The following is a 27,951-nucleotide window of genomic DNA, read 5'->3' as shown; positions in this document are numbered from 1 at the left end:
TCACCACTGAAAGGACAATGTCTTAAGCAGGGGACAGACAGCTATTTTGAGTCATTATACCAACATACAGTCTCTTGCCCCTGAGACAGTACATCAACAATCACCAACTGCATGGAAATTTCCACTCCTTCAGGGAGACCCCCAGAGGAGTCACAGAGAATTCACGGTGCAAAGGAGAGCAGGGTTAACCCACACCTGCTTGTGACTTGCTGTGCTACCTCCAGCAAGTCAATTCATCTCTGAGCATCAGTTTCCCCACCTACACTAGAAACAAATCTGTCACAGAGATCAAGTGAGAATAAAATGAGGCAATATGTGTGAGATGTTTTGAAAAATACTGAGAAAAAAAGTGCAATAAAACGACAAAGTACTATCTAGTGACTCCTTCAGGAAAGTTAGACCAGAAATTAGAAGCTCTTGGATTTAATTCGCCTTTAAAAATATGTCTATGATTCACCCAGTTAGCTGAATAAAAGAGGAAATAGATACTTTTTTTAAAATGGATAGGCTTTCCTACCTTGTACCAAACATATTTCAACTGATATTTACTTTCATTGACTTGCCTCTTTGAGAGAACTGACTGAATCAACTAGCTGTGTAAAATACAACTTAAGTATCTCTCTAACTCTATGAGGAATGGCCAAAATAGTAAGGATGCCGATTGCCTTTCCTTACCTCCATCCTAAGTCTGGGGCAGACATCACTAATCAATCACTGAAGATTTTTTTTTTTCCCCCTGAACTTAGGCAACAGTTCTAAACCCTATTCCAGGCATTCACGGTTGTCTTGAATCCCCCGAGATCTGAAACCTATTTGTCATCTTAGATAGATCCTTAGCCTTGTTTAATTTGGAAACACAGGCTCAGTAAAATCATTCATGGACTAATTCTTACTAATTCTTCCTGAACATAATTGCTGATCCCTGAAATTCCTGGAGAAGACACAAAATCTTTCATTTCACTATTTGAGAAAAGGCTGAACATGCAAATACTTCAGAAAAAAGGTAAAATGATATAAATTTATACAAAAATGTAAATACAATTCCAGACTCCCTTGGAAGGCTCCACCCCTCCTAGAAATTCTCTTTAGCTGCACCCTTAAAAGGAACCTTCTTCTCCCACCCTGCACTCTCCTTTGACCAAGTCAGCCTCCAGGGAGAGCAGGGCTCATCCAAGGCATGCCCAGGATTGCCAAGATGAGCAAGAATGGTACTGCAAGGGACTTTTATCTATGGGCATGTTTGACAGAGGAAAGGAGAGATAAAAGGGAAGAGCCCTTTCAACAGAAATGGGAAAGACGCAGAAAGGGAAGATGACAAAGATGAACCTCAATGGCAAAGAGATTACAACCAGATCTCATAAAAAACCATCTTTCATATTGGGTTTGACTGCTGCCCCCATTCCCAAAGTTGTTGAACTGCTGGATCAGGGAGATATTTTATGTACATATATTTGGTCCTTGATGGGATCAGGGTTATCAAAGTGGAGCTCCAAACCCAGCAAGATTTTAAAAATCTGGAGGACTTGCTCACTTCCCAAACAAGTATGGTTATAAAAGTGATATCACTGAAAAAGTCTAGTGTAGTTTCAGCCAGAGACTCAGCTGTATGCTCTAGGGTGGCAGATGCCCATCTGTTTAATTCATCAATGTATCTAGCACTGTGTCTGTCTGGTAGCTGGTAGGCACTTAATACATGGCTGTCAAAACTAGTTATGCTTGTTTATGCCCTCTGCCAAGGGGCTATTACAGTGTCAGACTCACAGTAAGCACTCATTTAGCACTGACTGATTGATTGGACTGACTGACTGAGTGACTGATGATTGATGACTGATAGTCTGTCTTATCTGGGGTTCCCTACGTGAAGACAGCAGAATAAGTCAGCCTGATATACCTGGTATATATCTAATATACTTAATTTGCAGTATCCCCCAAAGGCCCATGTGTTAAAGGCTTGGTCCCCAAAGTTGGGAACAGGGTGGAAACTTTAGAAGGTGGGGCCTAGTGGGAGATCTTAGGTCACAAGGGATATACCCTGGAAGGGGACACTGTGCCCCAAAATTGTTTTTTTTTTTTTTTTTTCTATTTGTAAGTTGATTATCTTAATTATTTGTTACAGTAACAGAAAGTTAACACACTGGATCTATCACATATATTTTATAATGTGAACCTAATGTATGTCTTTTATACCAAATGATATTTTTTAAAACTAACAATGGATTGACACCCTAAAGATTTAAAATATTCTGTAAATGAGTAAGTTCTGTCAGACTAGAACTCACTATATGCCATGAAGGGAAAGCAGTAGTAAAGGAGGTAAGCATTTAAAGATCCTCTTGGCACATTGGTTTCTGAGCTCTTATAAATATAGTTCTACTAAATGTCCAGTTCAAGGGAGAATAATTTAACAAACCAAGTAGAGGTATATTTATCATACTCCCTTCCTTGTAAATGTATCAGTTCTTTCAAAGCATGTCCACATCCATTATCTCACTTGTCTTTGCAACACCCTGGTGATAGAAGCAGAAGTATTACTAGTGGCCTATAAAACACTGATGCACATTTCCTGGTTCTGACAATATGGCAGGCCATACTTAGGAGAATTCATTCTTTTAATGAAAAACAACACTGAACAATTTGAGCTAAACACAAAGCAGAGGGAACTCCTCAGTCCCAAAAAGGAAAAGAGAAGGTAAAGTTTGAACATCAGGCTGAGGTGATAAAAAGCTGAGATGGCCCAGGGGATGTGGAGGTGGCCATGGGCCCAAGAGCCAGGACCAGGGCCGACAGATCTACACAGATGGGAGACTTAACCATGAGACACCACAAAGCAGACAGCTAGACCTGTGACTCTAGCATAAAGCCAAGAACCTGGAACAATTGCTAGATCCCAATAAAAGGGGTCTAAAACCTCTACCCACCCTGCAAAGGAAGAGAAGGAAATTTGGGTAAAAAAAAAAAAAAATGTTAATTGAGACCTTTCCCATTGTTCAGAATTCCAGGTGAAGCCCCAAACCTAAGAACAATCAATGACATACCCCTCAGGAAACAGATGCACTGGACAGAAACCTTGCTGCAGGACTAGATGAGCCAAGATGGTCCTTGAACCTCCCTCCACCACCCCACTCACTAGAAACACAGGAATCAGTGGCTCAGAGAGACAGTGATTCCCCTCTACTCTCCCAAGTGATGGGAGATGGGTCCCAAGGGGAGCATCTTTAGGGTCAGGGAATCCTACAGTAAAAAGAGACCAGCCTCTCCCCTCCTGCCTGATGTCTACTAAGTGACAGTGCCTGCACACACACCCAGTGTCCCAGAGAAAAGCCATAGATTGGGAAAGTCCTGACCTGTCTGGCCAAGTCTGGAGGGTACAAACAAACCAAGCAATGGCACCTGCTTCCTGCCTGGGGAATTCTCCAGTCAGGGGGCTAATTGGAGCAGCTGTCCTGACAGAACAAGGAGAATGGGTAACAAGGGGAAGCAGCCTGTAACTGTAACTTCTAACTAAATATGGTAGCCTCTAACAAGCCGAGTTGATGATCTCTAAAGTACCTGAATGCAAGTCACTATAAAAGTATTCCACCCAAGAAGGTTGCCTTAAGCAGAAAGAGGCTTTGAAGTTCACATGAGGTCTGACAAGGACTACCTCACCCTTAACAGGGTTTGGACAGTATGAAGGACCCCAGGGACACCAAAGAACTCACAAAGGTGCTCTAGGAAAGAACCAGTTATGGAATCCCTAGCATCATAGACAGCATGGTGGCCAGCTATGTCAGGCAAAAGTAGCACCAAGGAGAAAAACTTTAGCCTTGGTGCCTCTGGGTTCCTCTTCTCTTCCCTAATCTTGGAAAATTCAGAAGAAAAGAAAGTGTTGTGGAGAGATATGAGATATCTCCCCAAAGCTCATGTTTTAAAAAATGCAAGAAAGTTTAGACGTGAAATGATTGGGTTATGAGAGCTTTAATGGCCAATATGAATTAACTGGACAGTAACTGTAGGCAGATAGGGTGTGACTGGAGTAAGCGGTCATGGGGGCATGCCTTTGGGGTTTATATTTTGCCCCTGGTAAGCAAAGGTCTCTGCTTCCTGACTGCCATGTCCTGAGCTGCTTTCCTCTGTCACACCCTCTGCCATGATGTCCTGCTCACTTTGCAGACATGCCCAGAGCAATGGAACTGAGACCTCCAAAATCATGAGCCAAAATAAACTTTTCCTCCTTTACATCTTCCTTGTCAGGTCTTTTGGTCAAAGTGACACAAAAGCTGACTAACACAGAAGGAGAAGATTTAGGAGAAGAAAGAAAGTAAGCCCTGACCTTCTTCCCCTGTCCAAATCTGAAAGTCATGGGTAAGGCCTGAAGTAGTCTACTGAATATGAAATTAAAGCTTCCAGCAGACTAGACTGAACTTCTTTAATATCTGTAAAATGAGTCCTAATTATTGAAATGAGACTGTTCTAATAACTGGATGTGAGTGGAAAGCTAAGACAGGCCTGAGATCACAGCAAAGAATGGGAAAGGGAAGTCCATCAGAGTGGGTGTGAACACAACAGTGGCAGGACAATGGAAATGTTTTCTGATGTCCAATGAATTCAGTGCATTCCAAGTTCTCCTTGTCTCTGACTGAGATTCTGGTTGGGAAAACATTTTCTCCTGATAAATTAAAGCATCAGTATGCTATAAGCACTTCAAGTGAAGAAGCAAACATTAAAATCTGTTTCCAGACCAGGGAAACCAGCAACATTGTCCAGTGGAGGCCAATGCAAACCAGCAGTATAACAATACCTCCACAGTGCAGGGTGCTAAGAACTTCACAGGGCAGAAAAGTCTCAAGAAAGATGGAATCACACTGAAAACTTATATGCCACAGAAGGAAATGACCCACCATTAGTGAAAGTCTGTGGACAAAATCAACAGGATAACCATTCCCCAAGAGATGGAATCGGGGAAAAAAACCTAAAATATACCATAAATAAAATATATGTATTTTAAATTATTAACAATCTGAAATATGGAATAAAAATCATAAGGGGGAAAATACTGTAAGGAAAAAAACAAAATATCTGAAAAAGAACAAAATAGAACTTTTAGGACTAGAAAGTCTTTGAAAATAAATATGTATTTAAAGTTTAAATAGCAGATTCGATACAAACAAGAAGAAAAATAGTGAATTGGAAGATAATTACTTGAAATGTAGTAAAGAGTGATAGCAAAATATAGAACATGAAAGATTATTTTTAAAAAAGGTTAGAATAAGAAGATCAACATTGTTTTAATAATAGAGTTCCAGAAGAATAAAACAGAGACTGGGGTAGAGGTAGTATTTGAAAGGATATGACTGAATGTAATTTAAACACTCCACAATGTACGTAGGTATTGAAATGTCATACTACTCCATTAGTATACATTATTTTATGTTTTTATGTACCAGTTAAAAATAGATGTAATTAAAAAAAGAGATAATGACTAAGAATGTTCCAGAACTGATGAACAATATGAATTTTCAGACTAAAGTATCTCAAGTCCAAGCAAGACTTTAAAAAAAATTCTACATTTAGCACAGTATTATAAAGCTGTATAACACTAAAGACAAATAGAATATCTTTCAAAACATCAGAATAGTGATTTTTCATTAGGACAGACAGTAGACTTCTCAATAGCAACAATAGGGCCCAAAGATAATAGAAAATCTTTAAGTTGCTGAAGAAAAATAATTGCTAACAGAATTCTGTAGCCAACTAAACCATCACTCAAAGTGAAGATGGGGGGCAGTGCAATTTCAAACAGAGACTGAGGAAACTTACCATTAGTGGATCATTGCTAAAAGAACTACAAAATACCAAAATATATACTTTAGTATTATAGAAAGAAACCCAGAAGGAAGGAAAAGCACACAAAATGCAATAAAGCATTGTCCCCCAAAGAAGTGAATATGATTTATTAATCACATCTACTGCCTTAAGATAAAGTAACCCCAATCCAACACCCCCTCAGTAGTTTCATACACAAAGCCACGAAAGCATGAGACATCCCCACACCTTGAAAAACCAAAGTTCTCCTCTCAGTCATGTAGAGGATTGTTTTATAGTCTTTCTGACCCACCCCCAAGACATTCTTTCTCAGTGTAAACTTAGCTTAGAACTACTTTTGCAGCATTCAAGCCTTCACTATGATTTCCCAATGCAGCTGACAACACAAAAAGGACCAAACGCAAAGTTCCCTCCTGCTATATTTCAATCCATCCCTTGCAATTCTCAAGTAATAATCATTTATTAATAGAGTTAAAAGAATAAATGAATTCTTAATGGGGCATGTATAGGGCAGATGCTAAACTCTAGAGATAAAGCGCAATGATTCAACTAAAAAAAGCAAGAGGTAAAGGTCCCTGTAGACAGAGATGTCCTTATTCCCAAATGTGGGGTTTCAAGCTAAGTCTCATTACTCTCTCCTCTCTGCTTCTCTCTCACATACACTTTTCTAAACTCACACACAGGACGGCACATGCCCACACTCACACATACACACCACACATGTAAATCCAAGAACCTGGAAATGTTTGGCCCCCAAGTGTTAGACAAACTCGTCCCTAAGGGTCTTGGGTTTGGAATTTCTGTTCATTTATTTCTGACATTTACTGCCTTCTTATCCTCCTCTCCCTTCCAAACTGACCATGGCCTAAGCATAACCACTTAGGAAGCACTGCACAGTGCCAGTCCACAGCCAAGGGTGCATGATCATGACTACAGCCTGTGACATCCACAGGTCCCTAGGAGAGCTGTGCCCACTGCCCAGGGTTACCATCTCATCCGACTCTGTTTCACCTAACCCAAGCACTTTTGTAGGGTTCATTTTCTTCTTCAGGATTTTCTTTTTCTCCTTTGTTTTATGAAAGTCAAGCCAAACTCCAAAGAAATACCAAGGACCAGTTTTCTGGAGAATAAAGCATCTGGGGGCTGGGACTGTGGCTCAGTGGTAGAGTGCTTGCCTAGCATGTGTGAGGCACTGGGTTCGATCCTCAGTACCACATAAAAATAAACAAAGTAAATAAAATTATTGTGTCCATCTACAACTAAAAAATATTTTTTTTAAAAAAAGCAGCTGGAATGGAGGAAACCTGTTCTTCTGGACCCTAAGTTCATTCCACAACTGATACCCTCAGAGGAAAACATTTCATTCTGCCCGTTTCACTGAAATGGAAAAAAAAGGAAAAATCCCAACACTTTTTGTTGCCCAGGCCCAGCAAGGGATCGAGTTGGGGTCAGCGCTGTCCTTGAGATTCATCAGAATAAGGCCAAATTCTGCAAGTAAAATTCCAGATGAGGCCAGACCGGGTGAAGTGATGGCCACTGGGTCGGCCATGCCAACTCCCACAAGGGCTGTCACAACACACCGCTTCCGGGCAAGGCAGACAGATGACTGGGGCTACTTCCTTTGCCAAAAAGCAAAGACCTAAGGCCACTGGGCTGTCTGTACATTTCACCATGATGGGCTAACACTCCACTCCAAACCACGTGCAAATTAGCTTCTATGCTGAAAAATCAACAACTGTGCCTCTCTTTAGAACAATGCCCATATATAAGAATGACAGACACTGGCCTCTATTTGATCCAGAGGCCCTAGCCAATGCAGGGAACTTGATGCAAGTGCAGGAGCCAGCCTCCTTCACTCAGAGACATCAGACCTTGGCAGCCATTGCCCCTCCTGCTGCCTCTGGGAAAGGCCTCCAGTTCACTAACACTACTGGCCAGACCCCTCTCAACCAGAGTTCCTTGAACATGTGACATGAACTAGGGTATGGTCTAGAGGAAACTCCCTAGTTATTAACTCCTTCCTGCACCAAGAGTAAGCTCAGAGTCATCCAGCAAAGCGTATTTCCGTGGCATTCAAACAGTGATATTATCCTTGGCACCCAAAACTCAGTCTTTCATGAAGCATCCAAGATACCATATTTTTCTTGATTACAAGGAAATCTAGGCATTGCAAAGCTCAAAGGATATTCAACCTGAGATTTTCCAGTGGTATGTAACATTTTTTTGTAGGGATATGAGGGCTAGAGAATAAAGAAAAAATAATAAAATATTTCGTTCCCAGGAATTTGATGTTCTGATATAATTATAAGGACATAAAAATGACTGGGCTCAACACTCCACAGGATAACCCATTCTCTAGAGAGCCATATCATAAGCTAGGAAGCTTGGATGGTGTGGATGAAGGGTGTGGAGAGAGGTAGGCAGGGAACATGGAGATAGGACCCTAAGGTTAGTACTTCCTTTCTGCATTGCTCAGGACACTCCTTTCTACTGTCCCACCATGACTGAGGCTAGCAGTACAAGTTGTCCATGATGCTCAAGACAGTCTATGAGAAGCCTGATGTTAGGCATCCACCTCCACCCACCCATATGTCACCTGCTTCCTTCCATCCATGTCTTGAACATGACTTCAAGTCTTTGGGCCATGGACTTTCTGCTTCAGCATCAGTACCCAAAAGATTCTCAGGAGGCCAAATTGGGAAGCCAGAAGTTTGTCTTCAACTGCTCACCCTTTCATATCTACACACACACACACACACACACACACACACACACACGCAGTTCCTTCTCCACTACCCAAAGCCTACCTGTGTCTGTCAGTTTTCCATCACCATAACAAAGAGCTGAGATAATCAACTTACAAAGAGAAAAGGTTTATTTTGGTTCACAGTTTTGGAGGTTTCAGTCCATGATCAGTCAGCCCATTATTTGGAGCCTGAGGCAGAAGCATGTGGCAGAGTAAATCTGCCCAAATCATGACCAAGGAGTGAAAAGAAGAAGGAACCAGGGTCCCAATATCCCCTTGGAGGACATATTCCCAGTGACCAAAGCCCCCTGCTAGGTCCACCACCTTGCACCTGTGGAGCAAGCCTGCAGCACATGGACCACTAGAAGGATACAAACTATAACATGACCCTCCTTAAACCGCCACCAGCCCACTGGCCTAGCTTGTTCTGTTCTGTTCCCATGCTCCCTGACAAAAGCCCACTGCCCCTTTGTACAACCACTTAAAGCTCAAGAAGTCAATCAGCTATTCTATTGAATGATGGGTGGAAGCCTAAGTAGGTTGAATGATTCAGACTCCCTGACTCTACCCAAATGATGTGTCCTAGGATCTCCATTCCCACCAGTCACCTCATTTGGCTCAGGTAACTATGACCATCCCACACCAACCCTAGCTTTGTTGGTCTCCTTACCAAGCCAGAGTCCTTTGCTCCTCTTAACCTGGTTAGCTGGCACCACGGGCCCAAATGCAGTTCTGGGAAGACTTCCCCTAGAAATGCTGATCATTGCTGGTCCATAACTCCTGTCCTTGTCCTCAGCTGGGCTCACTCTGAGACTTGAGAAGCCTTAGTTCTTCTTCTAGGATGTCCCATAGAGGCCCTCTGACAGTTACATCTGGTCTCCTCACACTTAGACTCTATTCGAGCTGCCTCTTTTCCCTGAGGACTTGGCACCCTCTCCTGAGACCCCTGACATAGCTCTCAACTTCCCACCCTCCTCCAATAATATTCTACATTCTCTCATCCTCTGCTTATCTTGAGGCTTTGTCTGAAGACAGAATCTACTTCCTTTGCTGGGATTAGACCTTCTGCTCTAGTCCCTGACCGTCTGCTGCATTCTTTTGCATCTGCTTCATCCACAGCCCCTCATCTTGCCTTTCCAACCTCTCCCAGGCCAACCTACTCCGCTCTTCTCTTCTTATTCACAGACAAAATCCTTGAATGGCTCCTGTGTGCCACGCTCTACACCTCAGTATCATGTAGTCATCACCACTCTGAATCCAGAGTGCACGGAGGTTACCCAACTTATCAAATCCAGGATTTTTTCCTTAGTCTCCTCTTCCCTCCCTACATGCCATTCAGCCTATAAGGATGGGTTCCTTGTCTCCCACTCTGATCTCCTACCCTGCAGGAGTAAGGTGCTCCTCCTGTCCCCTGATAGCTCCATCTACATCTCTGCCATTTGTAAGGGCTCTATCTTTAGACCCTCATCATTCTGCCACTCCATTTTCTCTCCCTAATAATTCCATCATTTCCATGGCTTCAGATATCACCTTCTTAAGCAAAACTCTACTCTGCATGTATACCAGGTATCTCTTATTTGTCCTCCAAATAGATTCTCTACTCTCTCCATCTAGAGAATATCAAAAGCGTTCCCTTGCCTTCTGGCTTTGTGTTAGAAAAACCACTCCTTCCCTCTCTTGCTTGGATGATCACAAAAGCCTCAAACTGTCCTCCACCTGCAGCCTTAGCTCCCCTGCCTCACACCAGTCCCTTGCTCAAACACTTAAATGGCCCTCCACCACCCCCACGTTGGAGTGAACTCTTTAGCCCCACAGAGGGCTTTCTACATGTTATCCCCTTCCTGCCACCCCAGATTCCTCTCCCACTTCTCCCACATACATAGCCTGTGCTCCATACAAACCAACTCACTATTGCTCTAAAATCAATGCATGTGCCATCAACACATTATTGGTAGCCCATTGTTTCTGCTGGAAATGTCCACCCCATCACTACCACTTTTCTGTCCACACTTCAAGGTTTATCTACCACCACTTTCGTATATGTTTTGTGCATTTATTCCACCTAACCACATCACCCTCCTGTTTAAATCTGGGAGTGCTTTTTTTTTTTTTTTATTTGGTCCTGGGAATTTAATCCAGGGGTACTTTATTTACACTGAGTTACATATTTGATTTCTTTTTATTTTATTTTATTTTATTTTTGGACATGGTCTCACTAAGTTGTTAAGGCTGGCTTTAAACTTGGAATTCTCCTATCATAGCCTCTGGAGTAGGTGGGATTACAGGTATGCACCACCACACCCAGTTGTGAGCCCTTTATCTTTATCCTCTTATAACATCAAGGAGCTGGGCACAGTGGCACACACCTCTAATCCCAGTGGCTCAGGAGGCTGAGGCAGGAGGATCACAAGTTCAAAGCCAGCCTCAGCAACTTAGGGAAGCCCTAACCAACTCAGTGAAACCCTGTCTCTAAATAAAATACAAAAAAGGGCTAGGGATGTGGGTCAGTGGTTAAGGGTCCTGGGTTCAATCCCTAGTACCAAAAACAAACAAAACAAATCAAGGATATTCTGCCATTTCTAATAGCTGTTGAGTATATGTGGGTACATATCTTCCCTCTACTAGACTATACATTCTTAAAAGAAAGGATAATTGAAGGTCTGCAACCTTGAAGGTCCCCTTAAATTCAGAGAGCCTCTGAACAAACTGCCTTACAGAAAGCAGATGCTCAATAACTTTTTGTAATGACTAAACATTCTAATTTGGGGGCAGGGCAGTGGAAGGAGGAGAGTTATTTAGGATTGTTGTCATCACCATTGGCATGAGATACCTCATTTTCAGAAACATTTCACAGTCAATTTATCCTGAAAAGCCTTCTTATCTCCTAGTCTTTCAGACAGCTGGGCATAGGTCAAATTTTTTGCCTTTTAAATAACTGAAAAACAGAAGTACTAGATCCTATCCACTACAGACAGAATATGAGATCTGAATCACCACAATCCACTTGGATGTGGAGCTCAGATCCCCAGGATGTCTTTGGCAGTCAGACATGGTGACAGAAGCATCCACCTTGCAAAAACCCTGAACAACATTCTAGTTTTGGACAGTGGCCAAGAAGCACCTGCAAGCAGGATTAGGGAGTGGATGTGAAGGCAGAGCCCACATAAGAAGAATTTACTAGTAGCTAGATTAAATAAAGTACGCTAGCCTTCAGAGTATGAAGTCAGCTGAGACTCTTTTCATCCATACCCAGGTCTCAGATTGGGTAGGTTCGGCTAAGGCAGCAATATGTGTTTACTTCTTCCTCATATTAGAGTTCAGAATACTCAGATAGATATGATATTAATAATTTTTAGGAAAATGATTACTGAAAATAACCATCCCAAGTTGGGAAAGTAGCGTCCAGTCATTTAATTGAGTTGCCAATCCATGGCAAGGGGCCTTTCTCTTCTTTTTCTCCTCCCTTTTTTCTGATTCTCTCCTCCTCCTGTTTACTTTCCTCCTCCTGTTTTCTGCTTTCTTTATCTAGTCCTTAGTTGTGTAAGGATCAGGTGGTAGGTCTCAGGTGCTCTTTTTTCCCCAAAGTCTGCATTAAGCCTGGAAGCAGAGACCCCTTGTGAACTTGGCCATGCTTTGCCCCTCAGACAAGCAGACACAGTCCACTGAGGACTCCACCCAACCACGTGTCGGGAAATCATCCTCTCCCATAATCCAGGTGATTGTCAGGCTGAATCTCTCTGTCCATAGGCCTGGATGCTTCTGGATTGAACAGGCAGAGGGAGACAGAGACAGACTAAATAGCTGTGTCTTGCCAAACACCCACTTCCTGTCAAGTTACAAAACCCAGTCGGCATGGAGGTGAAAGCTAAACTGGATGTAGAGACTTTCATTATTTCTGGAGCAAGGGCAGGATTAGTCACTCCTCAATAAAAGGCAGCTGCTAGGCTGTTAAACACCTAATTAAAATCAAATCTCTGATAGAGAAACAGAGAGCACGGAGAAAATCTAAGACCCTTACTACTGACACAACAGGATTTCCAAAGGCTGTATTCTCATCTGCATGAGATTCTAACTTGGGGAGCCACCACAGGAAGCAGACTCTTGGAAAAAAAGTCATATTTCAGACCCAGAAATTCCACTTCTAGGTAGAGACCTAAAAGAACTGAAAACAGGGACTCAAACATATCCCTGTATTCCAATATTCATTGAAGCATTATCACAAGAGTCAAAGGTGGGAACAACCCAGTGTCCACCAACAGATGAATGGATAAAATGTGATATATACTTACAAAGGAATATTATTCAGAAGTAAAAAGGAACAAAGTTCTGACACATGATATAATATGAAGGAATGTAGAAAACACGCTAAGTGAAGTGAGTTGGACATTTAATACTCTTACATGAAGTCTCTTATACGAAGTATTTAGAATAGGCAAATTCATACAAAGTACAAAGTTAGATGCTATTCACCACTGAAGGAAGGAATTGGGGAATTATTGTTTAATGGTTACAGAGATTTTGTTTAGGGTAATGAAAAAGTTTTAGAAATAGTGGTGATGATTGTAAAACACTGTGAATATACTTAATGCCACTGAATTAATACACTTAAAATAGTATACACATTTCCCATTATATAATTTTGCCATAATGAAAAAAGTTTAAAAGATCATAATTCATGTCTTCTTCAACAATCATAGGAGGTCTGACTTTCAGACCTAGCTTTACTGAGATACTTAGAAAATAAATCTTTAAACCATTTTTTGTGAAACTGGAAGTTCTTAATCCCACCTCCAAATGACACCCAGGTCCCTAACTAATTTTAAAAGCTTCCTTCTAATTCTGTGTAGATTGACAACATACCTGGGTCTGAAATTCATGAGATGTGTTGCAAACAGACTACATGGCAAACTCCAATTGTAGAATTATTATTGCTGTCAATTACGCATGAAAAGCCACAGAGACAAAAGTAACTTCTTGGCTGCCAAGGGCTGGAGAGAGGAGGGAACGAAAAGTGACTGCCAGCAGGTACAGGGTTTCTTTTGGGGGTAATAAAGATGTTTGAGAACAAGATAGTGGTGATTATTTTACAATACTGTAAACATCCTAAAAACCACTGAATTGTACACTTTAAAATGGTGAGTTTTGTGGCATTTGAATTACATCTCATCAAAGCTACTATTTAAAAATAAATCAATCAATAAATAATGCATGAAGTCCGGGGAGCTCAGCTGGCAAGAATGATCCCCTGAACTCATCAGAACCTTGCTGGAGTACAGAAAGTGCCTATTTTCCAGGAGGGAGTTACTCAGAAGACTTTCCAGGAATAGGTTGGATAGCTAGGTCACACCATGACCAGGCTTACTGATCTGATGAACCAGAGAGTTTTGGTGAAACCAGGGGAATATATTAAGAGTAAGAGTTTGGGACTAGAAAGGGAGACTGTGTAAATGACCACACAGTAGCCATCAAATAAAAAAATCATTCTGCTCCTTGTCCACAACACCTTCCCAGCAGCAGCAGAAGTTTCCACAAAACAAATCTAAGCAAGGTCGAGGCTAGGATAGGGTAGTTTTCCCAAGATAGAAGGATAGTAGGCTCCTCTTTCTATTCTTTCTCAAATGAAGAGCTATGGTTTGGATCTGTGATGTCCACCAAAGGCCCATATGCTGAAGGCATGGTCCCCAGCCTGTGGTTTCACTGGGAGGTGGTAGAACCTTTAGGAGGTGTGGCCTGATGGAAGAGGTTAGGTAATTGAGGGTGTGCCTTGAAGGGGATATTGGGACCCCAGTCCCTTTCTCTCTTTGCTTCCCCACCACTATCAGGTAACAGTTTTGCTCCTTCACATACTCCCCCCCCATGATGTTCTGCCTTGCTACAGGCCCAAAAGCAATGGAGCCAATAGACCATCGACTGAAATCTCTAAAACCATGAGACAAAAAAAATCTTGACCTCTTATAAGTTGATTATCTCAGATTTTTTGTTACAGCAACAGAAAGTTGATTAATATATGGAGAAATAAGAGAACAAATGTTTTTTAAAAATTCAATAGACACACCAATTAGAACAAATTTAAAAAAACAACTTAATAAAACAAGATTAAAAAATAAAATTCAACAAACCTGAATTGAATTCCTAGCTCCAAAACTATCTAGGAGAACTTTGCCACATTTCTTAATATCTTTTGGTCTTCAGTTTCCTCATCTGAAAATATTAATACTCAATTTGCAGGATTAGCGTAAGGATGAAATTATATTAAGCACACAAAGCACCAAGAACATTGCCTGAAAAATGCTAGAAATTAACACATGATAGATATTACTCTTGGCCCATTCTAAAACTATAAAAACAAAGATGTTATATTCAGTATAGGGGTTTTCCTACATTAAATAAAAATTCAAACATGATGGCTCTACAGATCATAGGAACCAGTGGCTAGAAGAAGGGCAAGGTGCTAAGTGAAGTCCAGAAGTTTTACAGGGTACTTTTTAATGACTGGGATCATTTTTGTTTTGGGAAATTAAAAACTAATCCTGCCACTTACAATGGGATATCAAAGTCCTTTCCTATTTTGGTAAGTGTATCAAGGAGTCATATGGAACTATTCCTTCTCTTTATCTACAAACACCCATCATTTTTGCTATTAAAAAAATAGTTTATTTTCCAAAGCCAACATTTATTTTTGAAGACAAGTTTTCTTTTCCATGCAGACTGACCTCTTGTACTGGGAAGTTGTGTCAAGGTTTGGAAAATTCAAGTTAAAAAGGAAGATGATGTTCATTTGCCCAGATGGTGTCCTTTTTGTTCTCAATGGCCCAAATATCAAATGTGCAGATATTCTGTCCATCAAAGGACTGCTGACCAGTTTGGCTCTGGATCTGAAGCTGAAGGTAAGGAGCTTTATGCCACAGCTGAGAAGATAGCAGCACTGCAGGGGTGTAAGGAAACCTGCATCCCTGGCCCTGCCCTTCAGGTTGGAATCAACTGCAGATGGAGCTACAGTCCTGGGATACTACTGGCCACGGGGTGGATGACAAGCTGTACAGAAAACCACTCAAGATTCTGTATGTCAAAATACCAGGCTTGACTGAATTCCCAAGAGAACTTGACTGATTTTTCACTTCATCCTTGATTGTTCTGATTTCAGCCAGCCCATCTTAGACTCTCCTGTTTGTTTTTACATTTTCATCTTTAAATTTTGAATAACATTGTTTCTTCCCCGACACCTACAAAGTTGTCTGAAATGCTGTGAAAATCGTCCCATGGTATCGCCTTTTCAAACTCTGATGCTCTGCTTCCTGGGTGGGGAATAAGAATCACTGTTCCTAGCAGTGATCTCCACTCATCCTCCCGCATGAAGCATCATAGCTACCCCTGAATTCAACTGGCTAAAAATTATCATCTCCATTTTATGGATGAAAAAAATGAGACCTGATTCCTTCAAAACAGAGAAAGAGATCAAGTCTTAGATTATGCTCCAAGTCGTCCTTTAAGCTACAACCGTCTTTATTTCTATTTAGTTATTTATTTTGCTACTTTAGCTAACTAATGTCTTTGAAAGGTTTTAGCCCAATGTGGATTATTTGGAAGGGGGGAAACAAGATAAATGACTGAACATGACACAATGGTTATAAAGTAAATAGAGCTTAATTGAGTAATCAAGTCAACATTTCTGCCCACAGGCAATACGGGGAAGAACATTCATTTACTGTCTGGATTTTGGCTTGGTTCTCCAAAGGACAGGAGACAATATTATTTTATTTTCCTTTTAGCTAGGTTCAAGCGGGCAGCACCAAGTGTAGCCAAGTGTATTAAAAGAAACCCCTGTTGGCAAATTGGCAGCTTGAATATTTCATGGAATTATCGCAACGCTATGTTCTGAAATGGTGGCTTCCTCCAGGGAGCTCAAAGGCCATATCTCCAAGCATGAGTTTGGCTCATGCTTCTGTCTTCAAGTTAAACCAAATCAGCCTCAAAAGCCTTCCAATTTCTCAGAGATGCCAATGAACACGTCAAGAATGATGGGAATGTCAGAGGCAAGTCCTAAGTGAATTCTCTTCTACGCACCTGATCTAATCCCCCTCCCTAGGGAATGTCTCCTGGGAACAATTAGGGGATCCTAGGATCCAACTCTGACAAGGGAGCAGGAAGAAGCCTTTGTTCACTCAACTGAAGCAGAATTCATGGCAGCCTGAGCTCTGGCCAGCGTCCACTTAAACATCCCCATGGTTTCTACCCTGCAGCTAATCTTGTGTCCATGCTCTGGCCAATAGCGAAGACAGTCCACAAAGAATCCCCAACAGTTCGCCAAGGGGAATCCTACATCCCAGACTGCCTTCTCATCTCCACCCTACTCCCTGAAGGGGCCGAAACGAACTGAGATTGGGACCAAAAGGAAGCAGGCAAATAAGAAAGGCTTAGAGGCAGATTTGTTTGCAGACAAAATAGTGAGCTGAAATTTTTTTTTCACAAATAAACCAACTTTAATATTATTTAGTATTTATATAGTGCCTACTTCAAGAACCTTAAATGCTTTACAGACATTATCTCTAATTAATCCCCACAACAACCCTGTGAGGTAGGTATCACTCTCATTTTACAAGACAGGGAGACTGAAGCACAGAGAGGTTAAGTGACTTGCCCAAGGTCACACAGTTAAGTTCACTGAAGAGCCAGGACCCAAGCGCCTTAGCCTCCCAGCTCCCAGCCAAACACCTCATGAGAGAATCTTTAATGAAAAGTATCTTTAAAGAAAGTATCAAGGGTAGTATGTTATGAAAATGAGGTCTTACTACTGCCATCAAAGAAAGTAAAAAACCCTACACTGATGGTTAGAGGCCACAAGACCCATATAGTACATTTCCTTCCCTTTTCCTAAAGTCTTCTGGTTCCTGTCTTAAAAGTACTTCTAAAAGTAAAATTTCTAAGAAGCCATGTGACTTGGAAGTGGGACTCAATTCAGAATATTTACTTTTAGTTATAATTTATAGAAATTTTTATTCCAATATACAAAATATGGGACAGCTATCCCAACAAACATGTACAGTTATATAGCAATTAGCCCCATTTACAGCTTGAACCGGCCCCTCATTTTAATCACAGCCAACCAATGGACAAACTCACACTGCTTTCTAGGTGGGTCATTTTTCTTACTTATTATATACCTTTTTTCTTTTTCCCCCAATCTAAACCCTAAATGTTCTTCTAAAAGTATACTGAGTTTCTGATAAGCTTCAAAACATTTTACTTAGATCCAGCTGCACCAATATTAAAAAGTAAATTTAGCACCATCACCCCATACTCACTCCCCCTACAAATCATACTATGAAAAACGTTGTAAATGTGAACAAAGTGTGTGACTGCCATTAAACCCAACACAAACTCTAGAACTCGCTTTACCATGAAATTTAACTCGGTTTTTCCTGCATGTTTTTAATCCAAAGACATAAAAGCAAACATGACACAGTATTTTGATGCTGTACCTTTATGCAAATGACTTCATCTATCTTTCTTATACATGTTGTGTCCTAGCTGATGGTAAAACTGACTCTGCTTCACTTTACCCTTCTTCTCTGTACAGAAAACTGTAAAAGTACAGTTTTAAGTCCCAACACAATTTGGTTTAAGCCCTTAAAATACAAGCACTCAGACTTCCTTCACATTCTTGGTTGTGATTCTCTGTGCAATGTCAGTAGATCGGGCAGGCTATATATAATTTATATAAAACATCTCCAGCCAGGGTAAGGCATTAGAAACTGCATCTTAAACATGAATTTGTCAAAATATTTTTGATATTTAGTATGAATACTAAATACTAAATATCATAATTTTCCTCCAGCACATCTGTCTAAGTAACCCAATTAGCTAAGTGACCCTGTTAAAGATCTGTTTATGGGATGAATAGGTGAAGTCATTTCCTGAGCTAAAAGATACAGATAATAACAGTTAAAATAGCAGCACAAAAAACACTCTCTCTTGTTATTTTTCCATAGTCAACAGTTTTAGTAAAATAACTTTAGAAAATTTAGAGAATTTTAAAAAATTTATGTCTGAAAAGAGTTCGATTAAAAAAATTGAATGCCTGATTACTATTATTTTGAATATAATTTTCAATTGTTTCCTGCAAGTTACATTCAACCACTGTCAGACAACTTACTGATGCATGGGAAGATGCCAACTGCAATGGTTTACATACATTTTACATTACATTTATTACTTCTTAAAACCCTCAATGAACAAATTTTAATTTCTGAACACTCAGATTTGTAAGGTTGGTGGGGGGGCTTGTTTTTGGATTACTGGTCTATTTCTTCAAAATGTAATCTTGAAAAGTATTTTAGCTACTATCCAGGTTTCTAGAGTTACAAAGAATATATTACTTCTTTCCAAGGTAAAAGAAAAGACATTTGAAAATAATATAACTGCAATGACATGAATTTTTCCCAAGTGTGGCTCAACTTGGAACATTAAAATATTCAAGAATTCTAAAGACTGGTATATCACCACAACACCAGAATTACTTTTTTCATTCCAAGAACTACAAGGAATTTTTAAGTTTTTTATTTTAGTGAAATTAAAGCAGAATAAAATAACCGACTTATAAACTATGACAAAAGAATAAATATTTAGCCAGAGATATCAGTTCCAGTGAGCTGAATTTGATAGGAGTTTCTTGCAGACATTTATGAACTTTCATTCTGTAGTTTAAGAAATTATTTTTAAACCTTTCCAATGATAGAATCCCCTAGCCCTTACTCTTTCAACTATGTTCCTAAATCTAATATCTCAGAAATTAGTTTGAAGCAGTACAAAGGTAGGGGCAGTGGGAGGGAAAACAGGGAGAGGTAAATAAGTTTATTAGGCAAAATTTAATCAGAAACACTAAGCAATTCTCTCTCAGGGGCCTAACCTATATGAAGAGTGGTCAAGCAAAAGCAGGAGGATAAAGAGACCAGAGATCCTATTTCTAGTCACTTCCCTGCTTGAGAAACCCTTTCGGAGCTTCCATTTTCTCAAACAGAAATGGAATTTGTCCCTAAGATTCCTTTACCCACAAAATGTTCTGATCCTGGAAAGTAAATTCACAAAAAGGCATTACATTTATTCTGATAAGCCTTTCAAGAACTTGGGTCTAGAAGCCCTCCCTGATACACACAGTCTAGAAAATCCCCCACCCCAATACAACACCAGAAGTCCATCTCAAAGTGAACATATCATGGAGACTGCTATTTATTGGGACTTCTGGAACTGGAGGTGTGGAGGTGTTTGGGTCTCAACCCAGTTAATGCCCCTTTCCTTTATCCTCTGTTCAAAGCTAAACCAACTATTCCTGTGGTTCCTTGGTCTCTGGGAAAGCAAGGGCCTATGTTCAACTTTTCTTTGACTCTTAGCTCCAGGCCCAAACTTCCCTCCTCAAATCCCTACTTAAATTGAGTTAAAGTCCACAAGCAGTGAGTACCCCTATGACCTGTAACCTTATTCTCCAAGCTTCCCCCAACTCTTCCAACATTCCCACACTTTCTGCGACCCCAGTTCTCTGAAGCGCCAGCCAATTCACAACTGCACCTCTCTGTGAAGTCATCCTGGGCTCCAGGTCTCCCAGTGAGGCTCCTATCCCCACAGAACACATGGCTAGAACTGAAGCAAAGTTCTTGAGGATCCCAAGGCTCCAGCCTGAATTCAGCAGGGACAAGGGACAACGCAGGAAGTGCTCTGCTCCTCTTCTTGCTGTTATAAGCATTTGTCTCCAAAGGTTCCCAACCTGTAGAAGTGACTGGGGTCTGCTGAAGCACTCCTGGTCTGTGTCTACACTGGATCAGCAAAGCCCAGTGCCCCATGTAGAGATTAAAACACACAGGAGACCTCTTCTGTAGTACCTGGGTCTGGGTTCCAATCAGGACATTAATTGTTTGACCCCTCCATTTTGCTTTGTCCACCATGAGTTCAGTTGAAGTGTCAGGCTTTGAAACTGTACTGAAAAACATTGCATTTTCCCCCAGGGATCCTGTCACTGCTACTTGTATTACACAGTATCTAACCCTGAGGTACATGTAAACAGGTGTTTACTACATTATTTTAATACTGACAGTCATGACTCGAGTGCTATTTCATTATCGGAATGTTTAGCACTTACATCGCTAAATATTTAGCACCTGATATTTTGTAAAACAATTCCCCATGCCTTTTTTTTTTTTTTTTTAATTTTTAATCACTCTTCTGCTCTTCTCCACAGTACACAACATTAACCCAGAAGACGATGAGGACAAAATCTAGAAATAGATTAAATCGATATGATTATTTTGCTAATCAGTCTTGGTAAGTCCCCAGGTGTTTCCCAAATCATCACTGGGCTTTCTTTAGTCCAAATGGAAAATAAAATTATCTCCTGAATCTGGAAACTGACCCATCAGTGTCCAGCAAGGAGGAGTTGGCATGAGGCAGGCTGACCTGCAAGGCCTGCATCACTGACAGCCGCGACATCAGGCAGGATTACTGTAAAAGGAAGAAAGTGCAGCCAGCCACTCACCCCTTCTTAACAGTGGCAGGATTTCCAGAACTCGTAGAACCGTCCACAACAACTCAGAAAACCAAGGAAAATGGGGATAAGAAAGAAAAAGTCCAGGAGTTAGAAAACAACACTAAAAATTAGAACAAATCTCAGTGGCTTACTAACTCAGGTCTCCAGAGTTTTTGTGCTATTACCCAGCAGGAGACCCAGGCAGACTTATAAACAGAAATCAGCTGAAATATATGCCCACTTGTTTTTCTGGGAGTTTTCTCCCAAATAAAGTTAGGTAAATGTCTCACCTTTGAGCTAATGAGCTTTATAACCCTACAGGTTAATATTTCCAGATCCCAAATTTCAGTTCCTCTCAGGCTGGATCAGGCTTGGGAACCACTGGGACCCTCTGGCTCCTAAATCATCCATAGTAAATCAGGGGGAAAATCAATATGCAGCCATGACAAATTCAGCTAAAACTTGTCCCAAAGGCGCCCTTGAAGCCCTGTAGGATGCTGTCTGTGCTAAAGATAAACACAAGTCTGAGGTAAAACAGAAGAAATCCAAAGTGGGTTATCATGATGACCAAGGAGTGAAAAGGTCACTGAGGGACTTGGGTTCCTCCCTCATTCTGGTGTGTGTGGTGCCATGGAAATAAATTGGTCTTTCGGATCCTCTGCACTGGGCAGGTGTGGGCCTGGTGAAATTGATACATCACCTACAGGAAACTGCCTTCAAGTTCCTCTTCACATCTTTCCTCACCTGACTGGCCCTGGAGACCCTCAACTGACTCCTAAGCCCTGTAGCGCCACCTACTGGAAGAGGCAGAAGCCACATCCACTGCTGGTCCTACAGGGTCTGCCTTCATTCACTCGTTCCTTCATTGTAGGCATTGGATCATGTGTCCAGCCCCTAGAATGAGCCAAGACCTGTACTTAAGAAGTGGGGATCCAAAAATCAGCAAGGCCTCAAAACCTTCATTCAATATGCTCCTTGAAACCCTTTGGTAGGTCTTATTCAAAGAAAAAATAAAACACCTTCAGTAGTTTTAAGTGGAAAAGAAAATTGAAGACATCTAACTAAAGTCATCACCAAGACTAAGAAACAGGTCCAGGGGACAAATGGCTCACTATTGCATTTATAAGTACCATCTATACCTGTAGCTTCTACCTGCCAAAACAAGTCTCTACTTATCACGAAATGTCCAAAACTATGGAAATGTCCAAACCGTCTTAGATGACTGCATTATCATTAATCCTCTGCAAAACCCCAGGTCAGTGGGGTGCTTTAGGTTCTGTGTAATCTACTTAAAGTAGCTTTTTCTTAGTGGTGTGCACATGTGTGCATGCATACAGGCACACATTTAAATGCTGTTAGCATGCATCTGTGGAAATAATAATTCTTCTAAATATATTCTATTATATCATATTCTGATACACTGAAAAGTACCTCAGCAATACTAGGAACAACATTTCAAACCCCAGTGCCCTTTTCCTCCCATTCCCTCCAAGTAGCATCCAGAGAAAGAGAAGCTAAAGTCAAGCCTTCTTTAACCTACATAAGCTGAGGGGCAAGCAACATTGTTCTGATCATTTGTAAAGAGAGTTAATTGTGATCATTACTTTATTATGATGATTACTAGTCTGCTGTATGGTTAAGTAGTTAAAAGAAAAGCACAGTGTGTCTTCCACTCCCAGAACACATGTTTCTCCCCTCTTCCTTGTCTCCAGCAGATAAGGGACATTCTGATGTTTTATTTGTTAAATGGTTGACTATTAAGAAACTCATTTGCTAGCTGGAGACTGCAATGGAAAATCAGCCCAGAAAAGTGGGAAGCTGGCATGGGACCAGAGCAGATAGGGCCCCAGAGGTGAGGCACATTTTATATATGCCACCCCCAGCCTGAAACCCAGAGTCAGAAGCCAGTCTTTCTGTGAACTTCCAGGCTCTTGAGTGAACTTCTGGCCTCCATAGCCTAACCCTCAAAACATATTCCACAGAAAAACTGGGTGTGGGGAATCTGGTACAATCAGTGTTTTCAAGGGTTGGGAAGAAATCACAATCCCAGTCACCTGGCAACTTTTTGGTTCTCCTCTCTGGTTCATCACCACCATTACTGATCTGAGGTAATCACTTCGCTCCTCTTCTCTGTCTCCTGAAACTCTAACCTCCACTGTTTCATGGCCCCATGGGTTATTAAGCAAGTCACCTCTTCCTTGTAAATACGCAAGCTCTTCCAAATCCTCCTCACCTCTGCCACTTTCCCCCATCCCCCCTCAAAAAAAGAAACCTGGGTGATGCCAACCAATCAAGGAAGAGGGTATGGAAAGCAGATGGGGGACAAGGATCCTGGTGCTCTTTCACCTGAGAACCGCATCTAGGAATGGAGGCAAAGTTGCTCCTGTGAATTATATAACCACTGCAGCTTCCAGAGAGAGAACTGGAATTCAGGTTGCTATAGTGTTTGCTGGTATGTTGCTGGAAAGGTAGCGCTTCCAGTCACCAGCTCACTCGCTCCCTTCCCCTCCACCTTTCTTGGGAAGCTCACAGAGGTTGGTGCTCCTACTTTTAATGCCTGCCTCCTGCACAGCAGGTAGGGGGTGTTGAAGAGCAGAGAGGCAAAAGAAAAGAATCAGAGTAAGGAAATGGCTAAGAAAGGGTTTATCCTACCCTAGAACAGAGACCTTATAAACCATTTAAGATAATCATTATGTGAATAATAACTATTATTACTGCATTATATTACCACTGGTAGTAATAGTTGGGACTACTGAGCTTCCCTCTGCAAGGTTGCTTAGATTGAGGATGTGGGTAGAATCTCTAGGTGGGGAGGAGGATCCATCCCCGCTCTTCAAAAATATCACCCTTTCTTTTGTGTCTCATTCCCTCTCTCCTAATTCATTTATGACTCCATTGACAAAGAAAGGGATAGGGGGACAGATGAGGAGTTGGAGCACTGGGTAGAGAAATCCAGAGATAGAAGTTGCCCTTGTGACTCCAAAGCCCTGTCTCACCCTGGAACCCATGACCCTTGACTTTCTTCCCAAGAAGGCCAAAATCCCCACACTGCAACCCAAGCTGGAAAGCACAGAGACAACTGGATCCAAAGTCAGCTTCAGGATGGAGGAAGACCAGGCAGGCAGGCCAGAGGGCAGCTCTGGTCTGGAAAGGTCAATGGCCCTGTCCCCAGATGATGGAGATGAGGGCAAAAGGAGGGAGGAGACTGGACAAAAAAGACGTGGAGACTACTCCTTTCACCAGATCTATCTTTGGGGGATCACTTGGAAGTACCCTGGGAAGGAACAGAGACCAATAGCGACAAGCACTCAGAGGAAAGAAAAGGAAGGAAAAGAGATAGATGGAGACTGGGGAGTAGGACAGGAAAGGAAGACTACACCCAAGGGACAGATAAAGAGAAGTACCTGGAGGATGCAGGACACTCCAGCAGGACCAATATCTGTCTACACCCCACCAGAGCCTTAATTGTTGAGAAATGCCAAAAATAATAACTTGTTAATATGGGGGAAGGGGCGGTGAGGGAGAAAGTTTCCAGGAAGTGGGGAGTTACCTAAATGTCTTTCACCATCACAAGGGGAGCTGGTGACACTTGATGCCCAGAATGGAGATGCTCAGAAAACACTGGCAATAGTATGGAGCCGCGTGAGCTAGTCACACCCTTTCATTATTTCCTTAAAACAAGAAAAAGCAAAGCCCACACATCGATCGGATTCTAACCGCTTGCATCCTCAGGTGCTAGCCCACACCGGGGTGAAAATCCGAACACGAGGCGTGGGCGCGCTCGGGGTCAATGGCAGTGGAGAAGTGGGTGGGTGTAGGTGAGCCGAGGAGGAGGGAAAGAGAAGGGAGAGATGGAGAGAGTGAGGGAGGCCCGCTGAGACTCACATCTGCATCCCCCGCTCCCACCCGCCACCTGGAGAGCGCTGCCCAGGGAAGGGGCGCCAGCAAGAGTGGACACCCGGCAGCCGGAGGGCGCGGGGCGGCCTGGTGCGGGGTGTGCGCGCGCGCGCTCCTCGCCCCGCGGTTGCAGGGCCAGGGACCCCAGGCCGCGGAGCTCTTGGGCCGCGGGTCTCAGCGGCACCGGCGCCCCCTGCCCCAGGCGCAGCCGGCCGGGCAGTTGGGCTTTCAAGGCAAACGCGAGAAAGCGAGGCAGCAGCAGTCACTTGGGGAACTTTTCCCCCCTCGCCTGGAATTTCATAGGAAACACATGCTCTGGAGAAGCCGGGGAGGGGTGGGGGGAGGGGCGGGAATTTTCCGCTCCGTCTCGCTCGGCGGTTCGGGCCCCGGGTTCCGCCGGGCTCTCGCGCGCTCGGGTGCGATAGAGGCGCCCCTCGAGGACGCAGCCCCCGGCCACTCCGCAGGGACCAGCCCCGGAGCCGCGGGGAGCGCGCGGAGAGAGCAAGAACAGGGTGGAGAAGGCGGGTGCCTGGGCTGGAGCCCAGCGAGGCGGCGGAGTCCAGCCTTACCTTGGTGGTTTTCCTCTGGAATGTACATCCTCGTATTTTCATTGACCATTGACCAAAAATTGTTTGAAAAAGGAGAAGAAGCCACAAAGAGGAAGAAATGTGAAAACACCCGCAAGCGGGTCTGGATTAATCCCTCCTCCGAGGTCGGCGGCTTTCGTGCATTCAAGGAAGCCGTGGATCCGCAGTATTTCTTCTTCCCTTCTGATGATTACCTGATTCCCATTATTGCATCGAACACCAAAAACTGCTCCTTTCCACTACTGCCTCCTTTAGTGAGATTGTAATGCATCCTCAGTACATCCGGGCCCCTTCCAAGAATTTAGCACCGCACCTCTGGCGGCTACACCATTTGAAAAAATAAATCGAGAGAGGCAGAGCGAGAAGAGGCGGAAAGGAGGGGCAAGCGAAAGCAATGGACCCCAACACGGGGGGCAAAGGGGGTCTGCCCGGGCCACCAGGGAGCTGAGATGTCTCTGCCCGCTCTTGGCGAGTCCTCCCCGAGGCCCCTTCCCGGTTTTTTTCTGTCAAAAAGAGCCACCAACTCCTGAGGGCGAGGAGGCAGGAAGAGCCGCCGTCGCCGCTCCGGGCCGTGCCGCGCCGCGCCGAGCGCCGTTCTGGCAGGGAGCTGTTTCTGCAGAGGCAGAGAGAGGGAGACACCGGGCGCGCGAGAGAGCGCCGCGCTCACTCCCTCCCAGCCAAGCCCCGCCGCGCCCGCGCCCTCCCCTGCCCGCGCCCGCCCGCCCGGCGCGCTGGAGGCAGACGCGCTGAACGCTTCCAGATGTGGCGGCGGCGGCGGCGGCGGCGGCGGTGGCGCGCAGGGAGCGGGCGCACAGCGCAGGGCGCACGGCGGCGGACTTGAACCCGAAGTTGAGAAGCTGCGACCGCACCGCGGGAGAAAGCCCTCTACCCACATGACGTAAAGAAGAGCTAGCCCCGGCCTCGAAAGGGTCTGCGGGAGGAGCCACGTGGGAAGCCCCTGGGGAGGCCGGGACGCGCGGGGGGCCGCACGCGGACCGCGACGCGGACACACCCCCTGGCGCCCCGCCGCTGGTGTCTCTCACCCTGGCTCCGGCCTACAGCCCCCCGCCCTCCTTCTCCTCCGCAGCAGTGACTTGTCCCTGCGGGGCCCGCCACGCCGGGAAGGCCTCTGTGAGCAGAATTCCAAGAAGAGGGAATACAGATTGCCCAACTACCAGTCTCTTTTCAGATCGGGCTACTGAACAAAACGGCAAAATGAGCCGTGATTCCGTGATTCTGTTTGATCAATTATAATCAGAGCGGTTGTAGAAGTGACATACAGAGGCGAGGATGGGAGGAAGGGAGGGGGATGAGAGAAGGAGCCCGAGAGGCGGAGACTCGTGGGCAAGGCAGTGGTGCCCAGATGTCTGAACAGATTAATAGACCCAGGTTTTCTGATTCCTTGGAGGCAGCCGAGCACGTGTTCTACTAGGATATCCTTAGCTACTTCTCTTAATTATTTCTGCCACTCTGGCAGGAATCTGCGGAACACCTCTCCTTTCTAGAGAAGCAAATGCTTCTTTTCATCACTGGAAGCTACAGCAAGTTCCACGGCACCCCCTGCAGGCCCGGGCTCCCTAGTGTGGGGTTTACGGAGCCTGTTTTGGGGGCTACAACTCCCTCTCCAGGAAACCGTCGACCAACCTGCTCTTAGACTTCGCCTTCCCATCCACCCTCATCTCTGGGTGATCTTAACCATTCCCATTGCTTTAAGCAGCTGTCTTTATCAAATGTAGAAGGGTGGGTGAACATGATTAATGCATAATATATACATGTATGGAAATGTCACTGTGAAACCCATAAAATTGTACAATTAATATGTGTAAATGGTAAAAATAAAATATTAAAAATAAATGAATAAAACATTCTCAGGTTTTCTTTTAAATCTCCAGGCTAGTCCTTTCTTCTGAATTCCAGACTCCAGTCCAAAACTGCTCCTTGAGCATCTCAAACCCAGTATATCTAAACCTGCTCCTTGTACAGCCTTTCCCTGGGGTTCTGCGGTAGCTGTTCTGCTGGTCTACCTTCCTTGTCCTTTTCTTGGATATTTTCTCAGTAGAACAGTCAGAGCAGTCCATTTAAAAGGCAATTATGGCCCCTCTCTGTTCAAAACCTTCCTCTAGTGGTTCCTCATTTCACCTAGTAAAAGTCAAGGTCCTTAAAAGGAATGGTCATGGGCAACTTCATTACTTCATCTCCTACTGCCTCCCTATGGCTCCCCTAGCCTCCTTACTGTTCCCTAAACACTCCAGGAGTAATTCTTCCCCTCCTCCACGCACACCTGGGGCCCCTGCACAGAATATCCTTACCAAACATCCACTTAGCAGACTCCTTCCTCTTTGGAGACCTTGCTCAAATCTCACCTCATTGAGCCCACCAAGGCCAACTGCCCACCCTCACAG

General features: G+C 43.4%; 1 protein-coding gene across 1 annotated transcript in view; it reads right to left on the bottom strand.

The window, feature by feature from the left end:
* The window catches only part of Cacna1c (calcium voltage-gated channel subunit alpha1 C), a 650,592-nt gene extending 624,385 nt beyond the window's left edge, over positions 1-26,207 (bottom strand). Inside the window, exon 1 of the mRNA XM_047548297.1 lies at positions 25,532-26,207. Coding sequence (XP_047404253.1) covers positions 25,532-25,580 — 49 coding nt within the window. The 5' untranslated portion in view covers positions 25,581-26,207. The remainder of the gene's footprint in view (positions 1-25,531) is intronic.
* Positions 26,208-27,951: the final 1,744 nt, after the last annotated feature.

Source organism: Sciurus carolinensis, chromosome 4 (assembly GCF_902686445.1).
Source record: "Sciurus carolinensis chromosome 4, mSciCar1.2, whole genome shotgun sequence".
Lineage (NCBI taxonomy): Eukaryota > Metazoa > Chordata > Mammalia > Rodentia > Sciuridae > Sciurus > Sciurus carolinensis.
The sequence above is the reverse complement of the archived record's forward strand: the minus strand, read 5'-3'. Positions and strand labels throughout refer to the sequence as shown.